General features: G+C 38.8%; 2 protein-coding genes across 2 annotated transcripts; one reads left to right on the top strand and one right to left on the bottom strand.

Moving 5' to 3' along the window:
- The first annotated feature begins 10,850 nt into the window (after positions 1–10,850).
- On the top strand, positions 10,851–12,375 carry adob (2-aminoethanethiol (cysteamine) dioxygenase b). Its single transcript, XM_042502198.1, has one exon. It carries the CDS (start codon positions 11,033–11,035, stop codon positions 11,792–11,794), a length of 762 nt encoding a protein of 253 aa, XP_042358132.1. The 5' UTR covers positions 10,851–11,032; the 3' UTR covers positions 11,795–12,375.
- Positions 12,376–18,733: 6,358 nt separating this feature from the next.
- On the bottom strand, positions 18,734–20,463 carry LOC121954803 (early growth response protein 2b-like). The gene is made up of 2 exons (XM_042502507.1): positions 20,242–20,463; positions 18,734–20,085 (listed from the first exon to the last, which is right to left on the bottom strand). The coding sequence occupies exons 1-2, from the start codon at positions 20,426–20,428 to the stop codon at positions 19,028–19,030; spliced, it is 1,245 nt and encodes a 414-aa protein (XP_042358441.1). The 5' UTR covers positions 20,429–20,463; the 3' UTR covers positions 18,734–19,027.
- Between the last annotated feature and the right edge of the window lie 231 nt (positions 20,464–20,694).

The raw sequence follows: 20,694 nt of genomic DNA, 5'->3' as shown, positions 1-20,694 counted from the left end.
GAATGCCTTTTATAACCTGAATATTTTCTAATCCTCTGCACGGCGGCCTTTATACAACTGGTGATTTTCTTTATTTTTCCCGTTTGTTGTAATCTCTATCGACAAATGTTTGCATGTAAATGCTCTCTGATTTTCATTTGTAGTCTGTTTGTAGTCCGAGGAGTTTAGACCAATCACACTTGAGCGGCAGGTGAACAGCCGATGTTTGCAGGTGAACACGTTGGCTGAAATGCAATCTGGGAAGCCATTGGCTATCATCCGACGACATTTTAGCGTTAGATTAGTTTTGTTTCGATTTTTCTACATTCTTATGCAGATTTCTTTATAGAAATGAGCTGAAAACCCCAGTGCATGAAAGAGGACGTCTTGGCGCAGATATAGATTGCATTTGTCGTAAATACTCTACATTAACCACTTTCCAAGGCATGAACCAGACAGGAGATCTGCACACTATTTTAAAAGCTTCCAGCATTTTTAATTGTGCAACAATTCAGTCTAACTAATCTTTGTTCAGCACTGTCAGATCAATCTAACAGCGATGTTTGGAACTGACATACCTGTCGGAGATCACTGTTAGATGGAGACTTTTCACGGTTAAAATTGCTTTCATACAGTGTGCAGATCTCTTTTCTGACTCTGGCCTTAGTTTGATTTTTTGATCCAGCACTTTTAAAGTTTGTTAGATGTGCATTCCCTCCATCCCACTTTCCATAGCATATCGTTTTTATCCACGTTATCGCCTCCTGGGTTTATACAGAGCTGTTGAGAAAGTCACTGCAGCTTGTGTGGCTGTGTTGATGTAAACACAATTTGAATTTCTGAAATTTTCACTCCCTCTCCTCGTGGTGATAGCTTGGTCATCGCAGGTATCCCAATGTCGCTTCCAATACAAAATGAATGGAAGCGGATTTCTGGACGTGTGTTGTTGCGGATAGTGGGAATGCACCGCAAGGAGGGAAACTCTAGGTTTTAGCTGGTCAGTTGTTCCAACGCTGACTGAAAAATTGTGCCTATTATTGGATGGATTAGGTGACGTTTTGCACCGACATTCATGTTCCCCAGATGATGAATCTTATCAACTTTAGTGATCCCCTGACCGCTCATCTTAAAACCTGATTTCAGACAATCATGCTCCTCTCAGGTTGAATTATAACTACTTCTTTGATCCTGAACTTTATAACTTCTAGCACCAATATGAGGCCAAAATTTCAATTTGTCCTAACCAACAATCCAAAATTCACACTCACTTTATGCCAAGGTTAGTCAGCTGTGTGAGAAAGGAGCCAAGGTTTTGGACTTCTCTCTCAGCTCTCCTTTTTCTTCCCTACACAAATATTTCTGTCACCTTTTCATGTGAACAATCAGTGCAACACTATGAACCTGTTACAGCAGAAACAGTCTGATAATGTGTTTCATATCTCCGCATATAAACTATATCGCCTCGAGGTAGGAAAATAGTCAGTCTTGTCTGATGGGAAATGTTGTCTTTAATTTAGGGAAGGCGCAGCAGTGAAACTCTAAAAGTTATTTTCGTCGTGACAAGAAAAGTTGTCTCCATGAGTCAAGGACAGTCATGTGGTGTGTAACATCGTGAAGGCGTCCACGTTTTTCATTTATGATGATGGTGAAAACACTCCCACACACAGACCCACATGATGATGTGTAAACACTGGCTATATTTAACATCAGATAATAATGTACCTGCAGAGCATGACATGCATGTCTTTGAGTACAAAAAAACAACAAAGTGAGGTATTTGTAATATTTCTGTGTAGAAATATCTTGGTTTGATGTGATTTATTGCAGGTAAATTAAAAAATGCGCACCACTACAACAATATATCGACTGAAATGGTAACAGCCTTCACAAAATATTTAAAAAATTTTATGAAAACTTGATACCTTGAGTTTAGAAATGTGATTTAAAAAAACTTATGTTTCAATTCAAGTTAGATTTTGAGTCCAGCAAATACTATAATATAATACAAATATTGATATTTGAGAAGGAAAAATGACCAAATCTTCTTAATTGGAAACCCTCAAACTTAGTTTTTCAAGAGTTTTGATCAAGATATGTGCCAAGCAGGATATAATAAAAACATAAGAATACTCGCAAATATATTCCTCCTCTAAGCAAACATCTCTCCTTCTGTTTTCGAAATATGAAATACGTCCAAAAACATGTTTGTGAGGTTACAGTGACCTTTGACCACCCAATTCTTATCAGTTCATTCTCAAGTCCAAGTGGACGTTTGTGCCAGATTTGAGGAAACTTCATCAAGGCCTTTTTGAGATATCACATTCACGAGAATGAGACTGATGTAAGGTCACTTTGACCTTTTACTTTTAAACCCCCAAAATTTAGTCCTTCGTTGAGTCAAAGTAAACGTTTGTGCCAAATTTAAAACATTTCCTTGAGGTGTTCTTGAGCTATGGGGTTCAAAAGAATAAGACAGAAGAGGTCATGGTGACCTTGAACTTTGAACTATCACCACTAAAATCGAAAGTGTTCATCCTTGAGTCCAAGTGGATGTTTGTGCCAAATCTGAATAAATTTCCTCAAAGTGTTCTTGAGATTCAGCATTGGTGAGAAAAGGAAAAATTAACAAACAGACAATTTAAAACTCACAGGCTATCAAAAAAACCACACTAACAGTAAATGTAACTTTTTTTATAAATCTTAAACAATAAAGTTAGATTTTTACAGCTACATAACTCAATTTAAAAAAAAAACAACAAATAGTTTTTACCATGATAAATATGAAACATTGTCCTGTATTGTGGCAAAACCTTTATATCTCTTAAAACATTTTTTTAGGATAGATTTATTCTCCATTTATTGAATACCTTTTTTCTCTAACATATCTGTGAAAAGACAAAACTGGTCAATAATGTCTTCCTTTGCAATTCGTTTCATTCTGGCTTTTATTAGAATTATACAAAAACCCATTTTACTATTATTTCTATTTGTGTTTGGTGCATATTCCCAAATATGAAAGACACAGGGTCGGCGACGACAGCTCAGTCTGCCTCCTCGTGAGATAATCGGACCGTGTTCGTGTGTGTGTGCATGCTTTGTGAGAACATAAGGAAGTGATTACCATGACAACACGGTTTTTTTCCCCCTCCCAGGCGTTGGTGACGGTTTCTCAAGTCCAAACTCTCCAAAGCTCCAGGGAAAACACAAATATGTTCAAGTGGTAAAACTCCTCCGTTTTTATCAGTCCTGACTTCACGAACGCAGCTTCTCCCTCCATGTCGGAGGCCATAATACAGCAGAGCTTTTTAAAGTCACACACTGATGTGAAACAAACTTTTCTGTGTTTTACTTTCCAAATAACTCAGTGGGCCTATATCTTAAAAACCGACACTCATCACACGAATGTTATTGCACAGGACTTACTGCTATAGGCTTCAATAAATACAAACATTTTTCTTCCTCTCAATCAAATTTCCTCCGATGTTCTTTGAAATCTGAAATTCGGGCCACGCTAGCAGCTCTGTGAGGCTGCACGGCGCTGCTTTGAGCTAAATGCAAATGTCAGCATGCTAACATCCTGATGCTGAGCAGATATAATGTTTACAGTGTTCATCATCTTGTTTTAATGTGTCAGCATATAGCCGTTTTTTACATTGGCGACCCTGGGGGCACGTCCCCGCCACTTTTTAAAAGCATCGCCTGTTAAAAATGTTCTGAAAATTAGCTTGCACCAAGAAATGTTAACTAACAAATGATAACGCTTGCGAACGGTTTATGTGATCAGTCAGAAAACATAAAATGCATCGCAAATATAGAATGAACTAATGTGCATTTTCAAAAAACCGTATGTTTAAAAAAAATCCACCCAGGCCTTTGATTGTAAAATAAACCCAAAATGTTTTTTTCATACAAAATCCTAGTTACTGAGGTTTTTTTTTTTTAAACAAAAATCCTTCCAATAGTTGTTGAGACATTTCATGTCAACTAATGACAAGAAAACATAAAATGAAATGTAAATACAGGAGAAAAAAAATGCTTAAAAAAATCCGCCCCAGGCCCACTGATTCTAAAATGAGCCCCAAATACTTTTTATCTATTTATTTATTTTTTTTAAAAAAATCCTTACAATAGTTATTGAGACATTTCATGTGAACTAACATTTATTTGTTTTTATGCAGTTTAAGTGTTGAGATTCAAATTTTATCCTAAAGTGTGAGAGTTTTGCTTTGGTGCCAGCTTTCAGCCGTCAGCTTGTTCACCAAATGCTTCCTTTTCTCAGTCGCTTGTAAAGGTTCAAATGAAGCGTCCGTGTTTTTATTTATGTCTTCTTTTCATTACCCAATTCAACAAACCATCTGTGCGTTGGGAAAGCGAGCTGAGAGATGAACCTGAGTGCACAGTGAAATGTTAAATGCCTTGTTATGTTATGGTTCCTAACTGCATTACAGCGTGTCAACAAATACTGCAGGCTGCTGTTGATCTTTCATGGAGAGAGTAAACACGATAACACGGCGCTTTGACGTCACACCACGCTCTCGGTCCACACGCTTTGGCCGTGAAATCATCGCTTTGACGTCGGACAGTCTCTGCAGAGCAAAAAATGTTTTCTGAAACCGTCACGCAGCCGTATCAGCGTGAGCATCTACAGATTGTCACCCTGCAGGCCGGCCGCCGTCCGAGGCCATGTGGGCCGCAGATAACAGATTTCTGCAAGTGGAGACATGAAGATCTGTCACAAAGCCGAGCTGTTTTTGAACAGGGAGAGAGGAGAGAATGCAGGCGGTCAATTTTAACCAAAGAAACACCAGAATGAGCAGTTTGTAGAAGCTTTTTGGACTTCTAGTGTGCTCTTCTCTCTTATTTGTCACAGTATTTCTACACAGAGCGTACAGCAAAACCTCTAATGCTGCTTTAATCAGTGACCCCAATGACTGTGAGTTTGTATTTTGGCTAAACTCCACTTCAATGTCCACTTCAAAAGAAAAGTTGGAGTTATACGTGATGTCAGTAGCTGCATGTGAAGCTCCCCTGCGGGACTCTTTGGGCCTCCAGATCCAGTTTCCTGTCTATACCCTGCGGACCAGAGCCTCTGTCACAAAACACATTTGGATCCACTCAAGTTGAAGTGTCTGAGGGACAACGGCACGCAATCCTCAAAATAGCCTTATTGAGCTTCTGTGAACTGAGATCTCTGATCAGCACAGCGCCGCGGTTATCAGGAGAAACCAAACAGCTGTAATGTAGAAAATGGCTGGGAAAAGAACCCAGCTAGCAATTGTTGGTTCTAAAAACGTTCTGAGAATGACCCGGGTAATGTTTTCGTAACGTTTTCAGCGGCATGTTTTCTTTTAGTTCCCAAAATGTTCTTCTTAAAGTTAGGGTAACATATTATGTCACATTACATTTTGATATAACATGCTCTGTAGTCTCAGGTCTCAATAACTTGATCTGAATGTTGCTTTGAAAACGTTTTTCTTTTGTTCTCCTGAAACATCGTGGGAACGTTTTGCAAAAATAATATACTATATTACACCTCTCAACATCACCAAAACATCCTCAGAACATTACAGTTAAAACGTTACATCTAACGTCAGCATTTAACCTTACAGGAACATTATTTGAAATGATAAAGATCCTTAAATCGTTCTTTAAACATTACATTTTAATGTTTTCTTTAAAACATTATTGCAACTTGTAGGTAACGTTAGCAAGTGTTGTGGGAACGTAGCTGGGAAGAGATTTAGCATCACTCAGAGTCCAGTGTGATAAATATTCTGGAGTTTATAAAGCTTTTTTTGTACAAAATAAAACTGTTTAGTGGGTTTTATGAATCACTCAAGTACTGTACTTAAGTATGAATTTGAGATACATGTACTTGACTATTTTTTTTTTCATGCCAATACATTTTAGAGGGAAATATTGTACTTTTTACTTCACTACATTGATTTTTGTGAAGCATTACTTAAAAACTGACATGGCACGAAAAATAATAAATCATCAAATTCAATGAATAATGACATATTCAAGTCTGCAAAAAAAAAATTTAAATAATCTTAGCCTCAAGTATATTAAATTGTTTCCATCTTTATAGCTTTTTTCCTATAATAAAAACAATGGTATCTCCACAGAGACTGGCATTTAAAGAGTTAAACATCTGAAAATGAATGAGAATTTGGTAGTTATGATCATTACTGACATACATTTAATATTTTTTAAAAACTGACATGGCACAAAAAAATAACAAGTTCATCAAAATCAATTATGTTGCTAATCAACGACATATTCAAGCCTGCAAAAATTAAGAAAATGAAAATCTGATTAGACTTGAATATATATATTTTTGTTCAAATAAGAGAATAGATCTTCTTGTATTGAACTTCCCTCTTTGTGTTTACCATTTGGGCTGCAGTGAAAGTATGGAACGAAAAGAGGACATTTTCTGCTAAAACTTGTGCAACTTTGAAAGATTTTCACTTGGCTTTTGAAACCTTTGATCAACTTCAGATGAGCTTTTTAATGCATTTTTGCAAAGAGTAAGAGCTGTGAAGTTTGACCCCATCTTGACTTTAGAAGCACAGTATAAAGGGAACTCTTAACAGGAGGACTGCAGCAAGACAACGCTTTTAACCCTTTGAACCCAGAGCAAAGTGGTTTGTTTTCTTTTGAAAACATGGGGAAAAGAAAGAAATGTTGTAAGGAAATAGGTAGATTTGGAAAATCATTTTTTAAAAAGATGGGAAAAATGTCCAGAAAATATATTTTTTTGATTATTATAATTATATATTCAAAATTCTAGTAGATTTCTATAATGAAATTATTATTTTTTAGTACTTTACATTGTTTTTTTTGTTGTTTATTTGTTTGTTTTGTAAAATACTTTATTTTTCTTTGTGTTTTTTTCTCATTTTTAGCTACTTTTCTTGTACTTATTGCTTTTGATCGTGTTTTAAAAGGTTAATGTTCATATAGGCATCTGACTGTTGTTTTGAGGGAGATTTTACATCAATGTGACATTAAGATTTACACGACAACAAACCACAACAGGGTCTGTTGTCTAGGACACACAGCAACATACAGATCTTCTGCTGTTTACTTTTGTGTGTAAATATACACGGCTGTGTGCGTGTGTGTGTGTGCGTGTGCGTGTGCGTGTGCGTGTGTGTGTGTGTGTGTTTTTGGCCCCAGAGCCTGTTGCAACACAATAATTCATCCTGTTTATTTGATTTGGAGGACGACCCACGCAGGGCTTCCACAGTTTGGCTCAACATCAGGTCTAAAAGCGTCCGAGCTCTGAATCATGCCGTCTATTTTCAGCTCGTCTTCACTTCCCACTAATAAAAAACAACATGTTGCTTCAGGAGAACTGCGACGTCACGCTCAGTCTGCACAAACACACACGCACACACACACACACAAGGGGCCTCCGAGTCACACTGTGAGTAGGTGGGTGTCAAACTGATTCTTTATGAGATGCAGGCTGAGGAGCGAGGAGCTGGAGGGAAGTGAGGAGGTGAGCTGTGTGGGAGCGGGTGACATCTCCGTGGACGGAGCTATTTGTGTCCTCAGTATCACCACAAATTCATTTATTAAAGATCCCCCTCCGCTAAAATCTAAAATGTAGGTATTAAAAATTGGTGGGTGTGCGGGTGGATCAGTGTGCAGGAGGAAGTACCACATTCTGGATTCGGATCCGGCTCCGTTCACACTTAGACGTGTTGTATGTGTAAGTAATTCGTGTCCTCAGATTTAGTGATTCATACTCCTCGATGACTTAAAGGAAATCGCCACTCTGCTGATTTTCAGCAGTGGAAAGCAACAAAGTACTTTTACTCAAGTGTTGTACTCCACTTGAGTATTTTAATTCCTTTTTTGAGGTTTTACAAAAGGTTTTCAACCTGCAATATTTTGAATTGTAGGAAGCTACTGAACACCTTTAGATATTACTTTTCTGCCAGTTTCAAGACATTATCATTGAGCGTACTCCAAAGTTTTCAATGCATTGTCCAATATTTGTAGAAATTCGGGGGAAAATGCTAAATCTAATAACTTGGATCTTGAGACAAATCACGAGGTCTGAAGAGTCTCCATCAAATCACTTTTCCCTCCCACTGCTTCCTGTTTCTCTCTGCTTTGATCGGCCTAATAAACACAAATAAATCTTTCAACAGGCCGACAAACTCCATCACACAAATGTCTTTATCAGGCTGAATTTCCACGGAGTCGGCTGTCATCTGTGTCTCTGTGTGAGCGTGTGTGTGGGCGGGAGTTCCCCAGCAGAAAGACGTCCAAATTAACTGCCTACATCCTTAGAAAGAAATGCCACAACAAGTGAGTCACGCCCACGTACATGAGTCACTGTGATCTTGTGGGAGCTAAAGTAGGTTTCTAACCCAAAAATTATGAAATGAAAAATTATTTCACTGGTCCAGATAGATCAGAGTGATGAAAAGCAGCCGACCCGCTGAAGAGCTTCGTTCCCTAAAAGGATGCGGATGGCACTCCTGGAAATAAAAGTGGATATTTCTCACAACATCTGAGCTGAACTGTTTATTGCAGATTTGATTGATCGTGTTTGCATTTGTGGGCCTGAAATAGATGTTTCAACCCCTTTCATCCATTACTATTAGCTCACTATCTCAACTACTTATTTATTAGGGGAGAACACTGGCTGCAACATTTTTGTATCGACATTACATAACCTTTCATTACTCGCAGACTATTTAAAAGGTAATGAAAATAATTTGGTCCCTGAACAGATAGAGTTAAAATTGTATGACATTTTTCAAAATCTAATCCAAATGTAAAAGGCACAGTCTTGTAAAGCGTACCAGAAAGTGCATTTTCCCAAAATTCAGCTTCACTGGGATGGAATTTAATCAAAGTGTATTAAAATATATCTATATGTTAATTTAACCTTTTTAAACCTGTGCAAAGTGGCTTAATTTCTTTAAAAAACAAATGGGGGAAAAGGCAATGAGCAACTTAAGAAGAAAACAAACCCCCACAGAAAAAAAAATTCAAGCAATCATTAAGAAGTACAAGAAAATTCCCTGTAAATTAGCACAGAATAAATAAATAAAAATAAAAGTTTTTAAAAAAAACATAAAGCGTTTTTATAAGGAAATTACCTGGGAGAAAAGTACTTAAAAGTTGTAATTTAAAACAATAATTAAAAGAATAATACATTCAAATTTTAATTTTAAATATATAATTAAGATGATTGTAACTATAGTCCTCTGGACATTTCTGGTTAAAAAACAAAAAAATCTAAATCAACTAATATCTTTCAGTTTGCAGAACATTTCTTGGCAAGTTGCTTATTGCCCCCCCTGTTTTTATTTACTTTTATTTATTTTTTCTTCTATTTTTTTTTTTTTTTTTTACATTTTAGGCTATGTAACACTTTTAACATAAGTTGTTGTTCTGTTAAGATTATTGTTTGGGAGCCTAACTGTTTATAACAAATCACAGAAGGAGGACTAGGCCGTGAAAACGGAAGGACATTTAGCCAAAATAAATTAAATTAATTGTCAGTGTAGTTGATACACTGTTGACTGTATCTGAGTAACGACTGGGGGCAAAGATCATTAAACGTTAAACTTATTATGGCATGCTGGGTATTGTAGTGCATTACCTCGGCAGTTAGTTTGATTTATTACTAATATCACTCATTTTCAAGATGACTATCATTGGTTATATGAAGCAATGGGACAGCAACGACAGCTCTATTCAATCAATATTTAAAGGAAACATTATTGGTATCAGTGACCTTAATATTCATAGCCGAATGACTACATTTCCCATAATGCACGAGGTGTAAACTCTTGAAGTGCTGTCTGGTGCGGACGTGTTTGACAGTTACTCAAAAATGGGGCACTGAAGTCGATAAAAATGACCGCTTCTGAGTCAAATCCTGTCTGAAATTCACCCCCACAGATTCATAGAATTATATATTTGTTATGTTGTTTTTCTCGCGGGTTCATAAGCTAAAAAACAGGAATGAATGAACACGTGAAGGAGCAGAAAGCGGAGAGTTTCCAGCGGTCAATGAACGTGGTGCTGGGCTGTCCAAAGACACGGACAAAGTGGTGAGCTCTCACTCTGCCATCATTTCGGAGTCGGACAACGACGTCAAAATAGAAAGAAAACAAAAGCTTTTTCAAATTATCATTATTATTTTTATCTCTCAAATTTTGTCAAAAATATGTTTACATATATCTTCAATTCATAGCATTTATTTTTTAAATGAATGCATGTTTAAAAGTAACTTAGTTTATTGTAGACACTAAAATATATTAGGCTACTGTTGCTAATTTAGGTTATTGACAATTAAAAAAAAATCTTTGCATCTCACTGTGTGCCAAATACAATACTCAGTTCCATTGTGGATAAGTGAAAAAGATTCACAGCTAATAACCACTTTTAATAATATTTCTTTAAAAAAAAAGAAGATCTGGACTACATTTAATAACGACACTGCAGCCAAGTGAGCTATTTAGCCTGTATAAAATATGGCTGTAACTTTGGAAAACTCATTTTACTTTAATTTATTTTTATTTACTTCTTTTTTAATATATATGTTTTAAGATGTGTACCACACTGCAGCCAAGTATGCATTTACAATTTGACTGTAACTATTTTATAAAAGAAAGATTATTTTCCTTACAGTTATGCATGTATGTATTTATTCAAATTTACGTTATTATTTTGATTTTAAAAAAAGTTTGACACAATTGACTTTTCATTTGTCTATCTTTGTGAAACTAAATAAAACACCAGAAAAATTATAACGTTATTATTATTTTAAGTCATTTTTATTTTATTTCATAAAGTCATTTTATTTGTTTTTTCGTTTTTTTTATTTGTGTGTGTGTGTGTGTGTTTGATATCAGGCTCATAACCAGTTCGTACTACAAATTTACAAAGCCCCGACGAAGATTTTCCTTGGAGTGAGTGCTCTTCTTGACAAACGATCTTTGCTGCTAGCTAAAGTGCTGCAGCTAACGAGCGTCCAGCGGACACCGGTCCGGGCAGCGTCGTTCCTCGCTCCGGTATGATGCCAGGTGACAGCAGCATGACCTCCATCGTACAGAGAATAGCTCGGCAGGCTCTCGTCACCTTCCGGAGCCCGCCTCGGGTCGGCGAGGAGGCCGGGAAATCTTTCCTGGAGAACCAGAGCAAACTGAGGAGCCTGATGACGGAAGTGCGCGCGGCGGACCTGAAGCTCGTCCCGCGGAGAGCCGACGGCAGCTCACCCGGCGGCGTGTCGCACCCGTACCACCACGGCGGGCCCCCGGTCACCTACATGCACATCTGCGAGACGGACCACTTCAGCATGGGGGTGTTTCTGCTGAAAAGCGGCGCCTCCATCCCGCTGCACGACCACCCGGGGATGCACGGCGTGCTCAAAGTCATGTACGGCAAGGTCAGGATCAGCTGCTTCGACCGGCTGGAGCGGCCGACCGGCGGCACGCAGGCGGCGCCCCCGCTGCCCCCGGCCCAGCTGTCGGCTCTGCGGCGCTCCCTGCACCGCTCCACCGACGAGTACACGGAGGAGAGCGGCCCCTGCGTCCTCTCCCCCGACCGGGACAACCTGCACCAGATCGATGCCGTAGACGGCCCGACGGCGTTCATGGACATCCTGGCCCCGCCGTACGACCCGGAGGACGGCAGAGACTGTCACTATTACAAGGTCCTGCCAGAGGCGGAGGTTACAAACACAGAGCAGAAGGAGGTCTGGCTCATGGAGATCTCACAGCCGCCGGATTTCTGGTGCGGAGGAGAGCCGTACCCGGGCCCGGAGGTCTGCCTCTGATCCACCTGACTGCTGCAACATGTCCTCTGTCCCCAGGCTGGTCTGGTGTGTGCACCCTGCAGAGCCACAAGGCCGGAGCTTTTTGGACAAAATGAGCTCAATGAAGGGTCTCTCTCAATCTGTGATACTAAACCTAAGGCCCGCGGGCCAAATCTGCCAGGAGGCCTCCAGTTATTTTCTAATTCACAATTTTAAGTGATTCACACTGGGAATAGTTTTGCAGTTTTAGGATACTTTAGGTACCAGAAAGCATAAAACAGCATCAAAATAGAGCTTGTTTATCAAAACAAGTGCAGCAGAGATCCAGGCTAAGCCCCTAATGTCCGAAAAACCTAGTAACATTATAAAATCCTAGATATGTCCTAAAATCCTAGAAACGGCCTGAAATCTTGCAATGCCCTAAAATCTGAGAAATCAACTCAAATCTTAAAATGTCCTTAAATCAGAGAAGTGGCCTAAAACCTGAGACATGTCCTAGAATCCAATAATATTCCTAAGATCCGAGGAAATGTCCTAAATTTGAGAAATGTCCTAAAAGCCTGAAATGTCCTTAAATCAGAGAAATGTTCTACAATTCTAGGAACGTGCTAAAATCCAAGAAATGTCCGAAAATCTGAAAAACTTTCTAAAATCTTAGAAACATCCTGAAATTCGAGAAATGACCTAAAATGTCTCAAAATCTTGAAATTCCCAAAATTTGGAGAACTGCCTTAACATCCTAAAAATATCCTAAAATCTGAGTAACATCCCACAATCTTGAAATGTTCTAAAATCCTAGAAACTTCCTGAAATCTGTGGGGGGAAAAAAACCCTAAAATCTGAGAAACCTTATAAACACGTCTGGGGCTGCTGCCCCTGGTCTCCTGTCATTTTGCAAAAGTGGTCCTAAAGCAAAGCAAGCCGAGTGTCCCGAAATCACGAGTCTGCGTGTCGGCAGCAGCCGAAGCCTTTCGGGGTCAGAATGTAACCGTGCAGAACAGGTGAGCACCTGAAAACATGAGGTGACCTCATCTCAGGTGTGGTGCTGCGCTGCTGCGGTGAACTGCTGCAACGTTCAAAGCTGAAATATAATAAGTCAATTTTCCATTTCACCGGGACAAAAACTGAAGCCTCGGGCAGAACAAAGCAACATCCTGTTTCCCTCTCTGTCTCTGTATGAAGGATTTTATTACCAGGAAGGAAAGCAGCAGGTGGAGTTTTATTACTTCAGCGTACTACAGTTCTCTGTGTTATTGGACTCCAAACAAATTTCAGATACTTTTACGCCCACGAAGGTAATGAGGCCAAATTTTCATGATGCATTTGTTCCTTAGTCTTTAATTCTCTGATGTTATCACGTCTGTTTTGGTTATATCTACTGTGCTAAAGCATGTGGGAGGAGACATTTAACCCTTTGAAACCTGGATAGACGTCACTTTTATTCTGCTGCTCACCTTTCACAAGTGTTTAAAACCTTTGAACTCGGAGCAAATAGTTTCTTTCAAAAATGTGGAGTAAAAGGGCAATGAGGACCTCAGAAAGAAATGTTCCATAAATTTCTAGAAATTATTTGATTTTGATTTTTTTTTCATTAAAAAAAATAAAAGCTTGGAATTTTTTTGTAAAAATAGAACGAAACCTAATGAAAACAATATTTATAATGATCAGAATTACATATTTAAAATTATGTTACAGAATTATCATTTTAGGCTCTTTTTAGGTAATTTCCATGTTTGTTTTTTCTTTGTTTTTCTCTTTTTTGTTGCACATTTTTACTCGTTTCATGCTAATTCTGGGGTTATTTCTTGCTTATTTTTGGTAATTTCAATGTCAGGTTCACTGCCTTCTTTCCATGTTTTTGAAAGAAATCAGGCCACTTTGCTCATGTTTCAAAGGGTTAAAGGTGGTTTTGCAGCCCTGTACAGGAGCCTATCATCCGTCAGCCAAAAACTAAAAAGCACCATAATTGAGTCACAAATAATGCAACCAGTGGGCTTAAAATACGACCCTGTAAAGTATTTTTGCAGGAGGAATGGCGATAAATTCCAAAGTGATGATGTGCAGGGTGCTAATGCTGCATTCAAGAAAAGTCAGGAAGTTTGTTGCTTGCATCTTGGTCAGAGTCTGTGCTTCAAATTTCCAAAAAGGAAATTTTGGGGCAATATTTCACTTTTAGCATTTCACAGCAATACCTTTATTAACCTCTCAATATAAAACATTTCAGCTTTCAGTGTTGCATGAAGTACTTGCAGGTGGTTAAAAAGCTAATATTTATCTACAGTGTGCAGTTATAGCCGTCTGTCTTGCATGCAGTTTTACATGCTGCTGCACTGAAACACAATAGTTGCAGATATAATCTACTCGTTGGGAATTCCAGACTCCTGAGTGCGTCTTGAATGCAGCATTGAAGACAAAAGTGTCCCAGCCTGAGCTGAACTGATTGTTTCTGCAGAAGCTGCCCGGGACCACGCAGGGACGTGTGCGTCCGTGTGTTTTTAATCGTCTTCCTGCTTCAGGCTTCGTGACCTTTGTTCCGGTCGGATAAAGAACCGCGTGAATCTTCAGGTCTCCTTTTGAAGCTTAAGATATATCAAACTTTTCTCGCATTGTGTTTAGGACTCTATGAACTGTAAACTGCCTTCTTTTTGGTTTGTTTTTCTGGGAAAAGTTGGATCCTCAGGACTGTGTGATTTTGTATCGCTGACTGACTTTCAGTAGATTGAAAGATGTGCACTACATTATTTGTCCACAGTGTCCAGCTGTCAGCGTGGTTACAAAATGAGGATTATAAAAAAGATTTTGTCACAGTTTGAGGTTGAATCTGAAATGGTGAATGTGAAGGTTGGGTTTCTAATAAAGTTTATAGAGAGAAAATTTGGCTGATTTCAGCTCAGCAGCAAACAAGTAAAGCTGTAAGCACTAACAGTGAATTAACAATATGAGTCAATGTTGGTTCCATTCAAAAATGCATTTATGTACTTAGAGTAAAATCTCTGCAAAGCTTTGGAGAATGGGACCTTTTCAGATAAGTTTTATTTCAAACTGCGTTGTGATTTTGCTGCAGAATTTTCATTAGAAAACAGTGAATGAGACTGAAGTGCTGAATGTTGTGTCGCTGTAGGAGTGAAGGCTCCACAGGTCGTCTCATTAGCTGATTGAAAAACAGAAAGCACGTTAAATCAGGCCTGAGTCCAGAATCTGATTGTGTGTAAAAAATGATCAGTAACTGCATTTATGTGTTTCGCCTGTAATAACGGTTTTCTGTCAGTTATTATAAAATGTGCCGTTTATTTTGCCTAAACACGTTCTGGCTTTTATTTGCTTTAAAAAGTGAGGAGCTGTTATTGAAAGAAAAAAACAAAGTTCAGAAAGCAGCTCGATTCCTTTAACCCTCAGGGCCGCGTTCACATTACACACACTCGTATTGGTCTGCACACGAAATGCACTTTTCAAAATATTAAACATTAAAATTATTTTTACTGTCATTGAGTTAGTTATTTACCCAACATCAATCCTAATCATAAATATCAAATATTCACTAATTTTCAGAATTTTAACCCTTTAAATGCCAGGTTTTTGTCATAATACCACTATGTTGTTAGATCAAAAAATAAAAAAGAATTAATTATTTTCAGTTTACTACATGCTAAATAGATTTTGTTTTGATCATCACAGCCTAGGATATGTCGGTGGTTAGCAGCAATGTTGATTTTTTTTTTTTTACATTATTAATCTTTGTGCAGCGTCAAATACATTCATACCACTCTGCACACAAAATGCACTTTTCAAAATCAGGCTGCAAAAAATATTTTACACTAATATGATTTTCTACTCTGAGTTGGTTTTTTTTTTGTTTTTTTTTAACCAAACTCAATCCTAATCATAAATATCCAATATTCATTCATTTTTAGAATTTTTAAATGCCAGGTTTTTGTCATGATGCCACTTTGTTTTTAGATGAAAAAAAAGATAAAAATGTTCAGTATATACCACAGGCTAAGTAGATTTTTTTTTTATCATCACAGCCTGGGATATGTCGGTGATTTGCAGCAACATTGATTTTAACAGTGCACCTAGTGGAAAAAGCATGTATTTTCTCAATATGCCAAATATGGTGAAAAATTATGTAATCAGGTGGTAAATAGTAAAAATCACAAATTCCACGCCAAAAGCACTGACAGAGTGGCGCTATTTGACAAGTTTGTAGTGAGAACAGGCTGCTCTCTCTCTCTCTCTCACACACACACACACACACACACACACAGCAGAAAAAGCTTCACAATTCAATGTTGAAAAGAAAATCTCCCCCTAATGGGCCATTTAGTAGTAGTAGTAGTATCTTTGTGCACGGGGGAAGGTATCAAGTATTTTCAATTAAAAAGCTCAAATTTAATAATTCATTTCTTTTAAAGTTGAAATCAAGTTGCAAAGTAATCAACCATGACTCCAAACCAAATCATGTGACTCGTGTCCACACCTCTGCAAAAACAGCTCAATAAATGTCAAAAAAACAGCAGCAACAACTCGACAAGTCAACATTTATTTGCATCGACAAGAAGCATCAGTCCAGCAGAATAAAAGCTTTAGTGCTCGACTCGTTTGCATAAAAATTATAAAACAAAAAACTTTTATTTGTCCAGTGACTCTCTCTCTCTCTCTCTTTCTCCTTTTCTCACATTCATCAGGTAGAAATGCTGGTTGGATCTTTACAAGTATCAACAGCTCAGTGCATACACCTGAAAGCTTCCTAAAACCTAACCAGAAAGAAAACAGATTATCAGGCTACAATCTCTTAAAGTCCCAACATGTGCTGGAAACCAAAGTCCACTTTTTCTCGGGTAAGTTAAACACGTCATTGTTTCAACATTCTTTAATATGATACAAAAAACAGGTTAAAAAAAAGCTTCATTTTGCTGCGTCTAGCGAATAAAATTTCCCCACTGTAGCCCCGCCCAGATTTGTGATGTCACAAAATCTCTCGGGTGCACTCTGACATCACTGTAGCTCCCACCTGTGCTACTCCAACAAGCTTTTCTTTTTTTAAATACTGAGCAGCAGGCAGAGTTATACTAAAATAGTGAATGTAATTTCTGTTTGGCATCTGTTTTTATGTTTATAGCAACTTTTCAAATGCTGCATATTTTAGTGTAAAAATGGCCGTTTAGATAAATAAGGATCATTAAGTCTGTGTTATCACAACAATACAAAAGATTTAGTGTGTGATTCAGTCTCATGTAAACCCTACAAAAAACATCTTTTAACTTCACTCTGATATCTTTCCAGCTATGATGTTGAATGTTGACTTTTTAACAGTGGAAGAGAAAAGGTGAAGATACTCAGCTCACATTTAAATTAGACTTTAGATGATCAGAGATGGGACACATTACATCTTCCCTCAGCACTAAAACAAAAATGCTCAAGAGACATCGTGAAAAAGTGGAATAATCTGTGTTTTTTTTGGAGAAAACCTGATGCACAAGAGGGTCCAAAAGTCCCCTCTGATGCCACAATGACTTATTGTACCCGATTTTATAATATTTAACAGGTTTTGTGCATTTAACTGCAGCTGAAACCAAACAGCTGGTTTTGGTCTCATGTTTGCAGCCTGACTTGTAATTGAATCCCTGAGAATATGAAGCATAGACAGCAGACACAATGCCTTGCCACAGAGCACTAAAGCAAGCTGTAGCAGTTGGGAGTGTTGTGTTTTAAAGAGCATTGGCACACTATTGGCTTTAAACCAAACGCCCTGTACATTTCATATAAATTAATGGCAAAATGTCCAGCTCCTCTGTTAATAATCTGCAGACTGAGGAAATAGTTAATGTGATAAACGATGAAGGCATGACCGCACACCACTGTAAAATATGACGAGCTGATCTTGAAAAAGGAACATAAATATAACTGTAAATCTAAATTTAGATCTGCTTTATGTCCAAGTGTTAAGTTTCCTTGAAATTTTGTTGTATTTATTAATTTTGTGAAGTTGTTGCAACTTAAAAATGAAGACTGAAATTGTTAGAAACTTCAGTAAACCAAGTTAGTCTGACTCAACTTGATCATGACAATGAGGATTTTGCCAATGATGAGGTTAAGAAATCTGCGAGTTGCAAACATGCTTCAGAAAATACAAATATGATTTATAAGTATGCACCCAGCAGAATACAGATACATTGCACAGTTAACTTGGTTTACTGAAATTGCTAAAACTTTGAAAAATTGATTGAATCAAACTTGTTTTTCAAGTTGCAACAACTTGCAACAAGTTGAAAGCAAAATCAACTTGTCAAATTTTATAGTTTATTTTAATTTAAACCAAACTCCCTTTACGTTTCTCATAAGTTAATGCCAGAATGTCCTGACTTATGATTAAGGGATTATTTAATGTTATAAATAATGAAAGCATGACCGAACACATCATTGTACTGTAAAATCTGATTTCTTGATCTTACTTTTAAAAAATCTATAAAAACAAAAAATGGTTGCCTTAAAAATGTGAGTAAATGTAACTATTAGTCTTTATCATTATTTATTTAATTATTACGTGTACTTAAAATTTAGTTATTTTTACTTGATATTATGAAGTTGTTGCAACTTAAAAATGACTCAATCTTTTAAGTTTTAGCAACTTCAGTAAAACAAATGTACTGTTTTGTATTTCTGTATTCTGCTGGTTGCATACTTGTCAGTCATTTTCTTAAACATATTAACAAAAGAGAACTCACAGATTTCCTAACTTCATTGCAAAAATCCTCTTCAGTTACATCAGACTAACTTGGTTTACTGAACTGAACCACTTTGCAAACAATTAGAAAGAACAAGGTACTTTTAACTGCCATTTTTAAGTTGCAACAACTTAACAAAATTAATTAAATTAAGCTAAATTTTAAATAAACTAAAGAAATAGATATAAAGTAAACACAAATTAGGATTTACAGTTATATTTACTGCCCCCTTTTAAAGGCAATCTGTTTTCAAGATTATTTTAAGTAAAATCAGATTTTACAGTGTGGGGACTCTGATTCTGATTCTCCCTGACTTTTTTTCATTAATTATTTATTATTTCATTACTTTTATAATTTTATATCATAAATTATGGCTTCCAAAGAAATTTCTTCCATCTTTTTGTGAGAACAATATAAACTTCATGATGAGATTTTGGGCTCTTTTGACAGACAGACTGTGGCAGGAGCTGATCCAGGTCAGATTCAGTTTACATTCAGCAGCTTCGGGTCGTGCGCGAGGTGAGGAGGATTAGGACGCAGAGGACTTTTTCTCCTTCTGCCGGAGATGGATCTTCATGTGCCTCCTCCTCTCGTCACTCCGGGCGAACTTTCTTCCGCATTGCTCGCACGAGAAGGGTTTCTCCCCGGTGTGCGTGCGGATGTGGGTGGTGAGGTGGTCGCTGCGGCTGAAGTTCCTCATGCAGATGCGGCACTGGAAAGGTTTGTGGCCAGTGTGGATGCGCAGGTGCCGGCTCAGCTCGTCCGACCGGGAGAACCGGCGGTCGCAGCTCTCGGCCGGGCACGGATACGGCCTCTGGTGGACTGGCGTCTTGCTCGGTCGGTTTGGGTACTTCCTGGGTCTCAAGATGGGTCTGAGGGGGAGGCTCTGGTGGTTGGGGAAAGCTGCGGCCATCGGACCCTCGGCGGCCGGCGAGGGCGCACCGAGCGTAAAGTTCCTGATGGTGTTGAGAGGAGTGAGAGGCGGGGGCACCCTGAGGGAGTCTAGCGGGTACGAGAGGGATTTCCTCTCTGGGAAAGCCGTCTGGATTTCTCTCTGGCAGCTCTGCTGGTAGAAACCACCATATTCAGGCATGATGGACAGCAGGGCGGCGCCTTCTACGGTTGGTTTGGGCATGGGGTTGTAGGACGGGGGCGCGTGGTAGGACACGGCGCAGGTGGATGTCGCCAGGTACCCCCCTGCCGACTGATCCTGGTACATGTCCCCGCTGCAGGAGTAGGACGGAGCCGGGTGAGGGTGAGGATGAGGGTGAGTGGGCGCGTACATGTGGCTGATGTCCGGCTGACCGTGCGCCATAGTGCCGTCCCCTGCGTCCGCTGAGTCTCCTCCTCCTGCGTAAATATCGGGTGAACACGATCCGGACACCGTGGCCGTCCCCGGGGTCCCGATGTCAGCGCTGATCACGTTGATGACGTCCCCAGGTGTCCACGGTCCTCCCGCGCCTCTGGAGTCCACCGAGAACTTGCCGGTAAACGCCACGGGGTGCGTGCGTAAAGTTGCCACACACTGCGCCAAGTCGCCGTGGAGAGACAACTCAGGTGCGCTCTTGTCCTCAAACAGATTATCACCTACAAAAAATGTACAAAAAACAGAAGCACACATTATTATGCAACTAAAGAATCACATTAACCCTTTAATCTCGGTTGTCATCTTGCGCGCAACTCAAACCGTTTTGGCGCAGTCAGAATTTGGAGCTGTCTCCCTCAGAACAAACAATTTCTTACCGCATCCACTCTCATCAGGTTTCCCTTCATGCTCTTCCTCCCCTACAGCCTCTTCTTTAAAAACAATCGACCCCTCCGCTGTGTACACATCCTTAGGAACATCTACAATGCTGCCGAGAGAAGCAGAAACCTCATCCGCTATTTTCGCAGTCATTCTGTCTTTGGGATGGAGATCAGATGTAATCATATATTTAAATCCAGCTGATTCTTAAACATTTTGTCTGTTCCGCCTCTCATCTCTTGTAAATAGCTGCTGAGATGGTGCAGTATGGTTATAAAGGGAATCTCTGGGTGTCCCTTTACGTCATTCACCAAATATGGACTTGGGTTTGAAAAAAAAAGAGGGAACTCCAGAAATAGGACTCACTGTGACGAAACATGGAAACAATTAAAACTGCAAGTTGTGTCTTAACTAAATACAAACTCTCGGCGGAGATATGCATCTGAATTTGG

This window comes from Plectropomus leopardus, chromosome 15 (genome assembly GCF_008729295.1).
Source record: "Plectropomus leopardus isolate mb chromosome 15, YSFRI_Pleo_2.0, whole genome shotgun sequence".
NCBI classification, from domain to species: Eukaryota; Metazoa; Chordata; class Actinopteri; order Perciformes; family Serranidae; genus Plectropomus; species Plectropomus leopardus.
The sequence above is the reverse complement of the archived record's forward strand: the minus strand, read 5'-3'. Positions and strand labels throughout refer to the sequence as shown.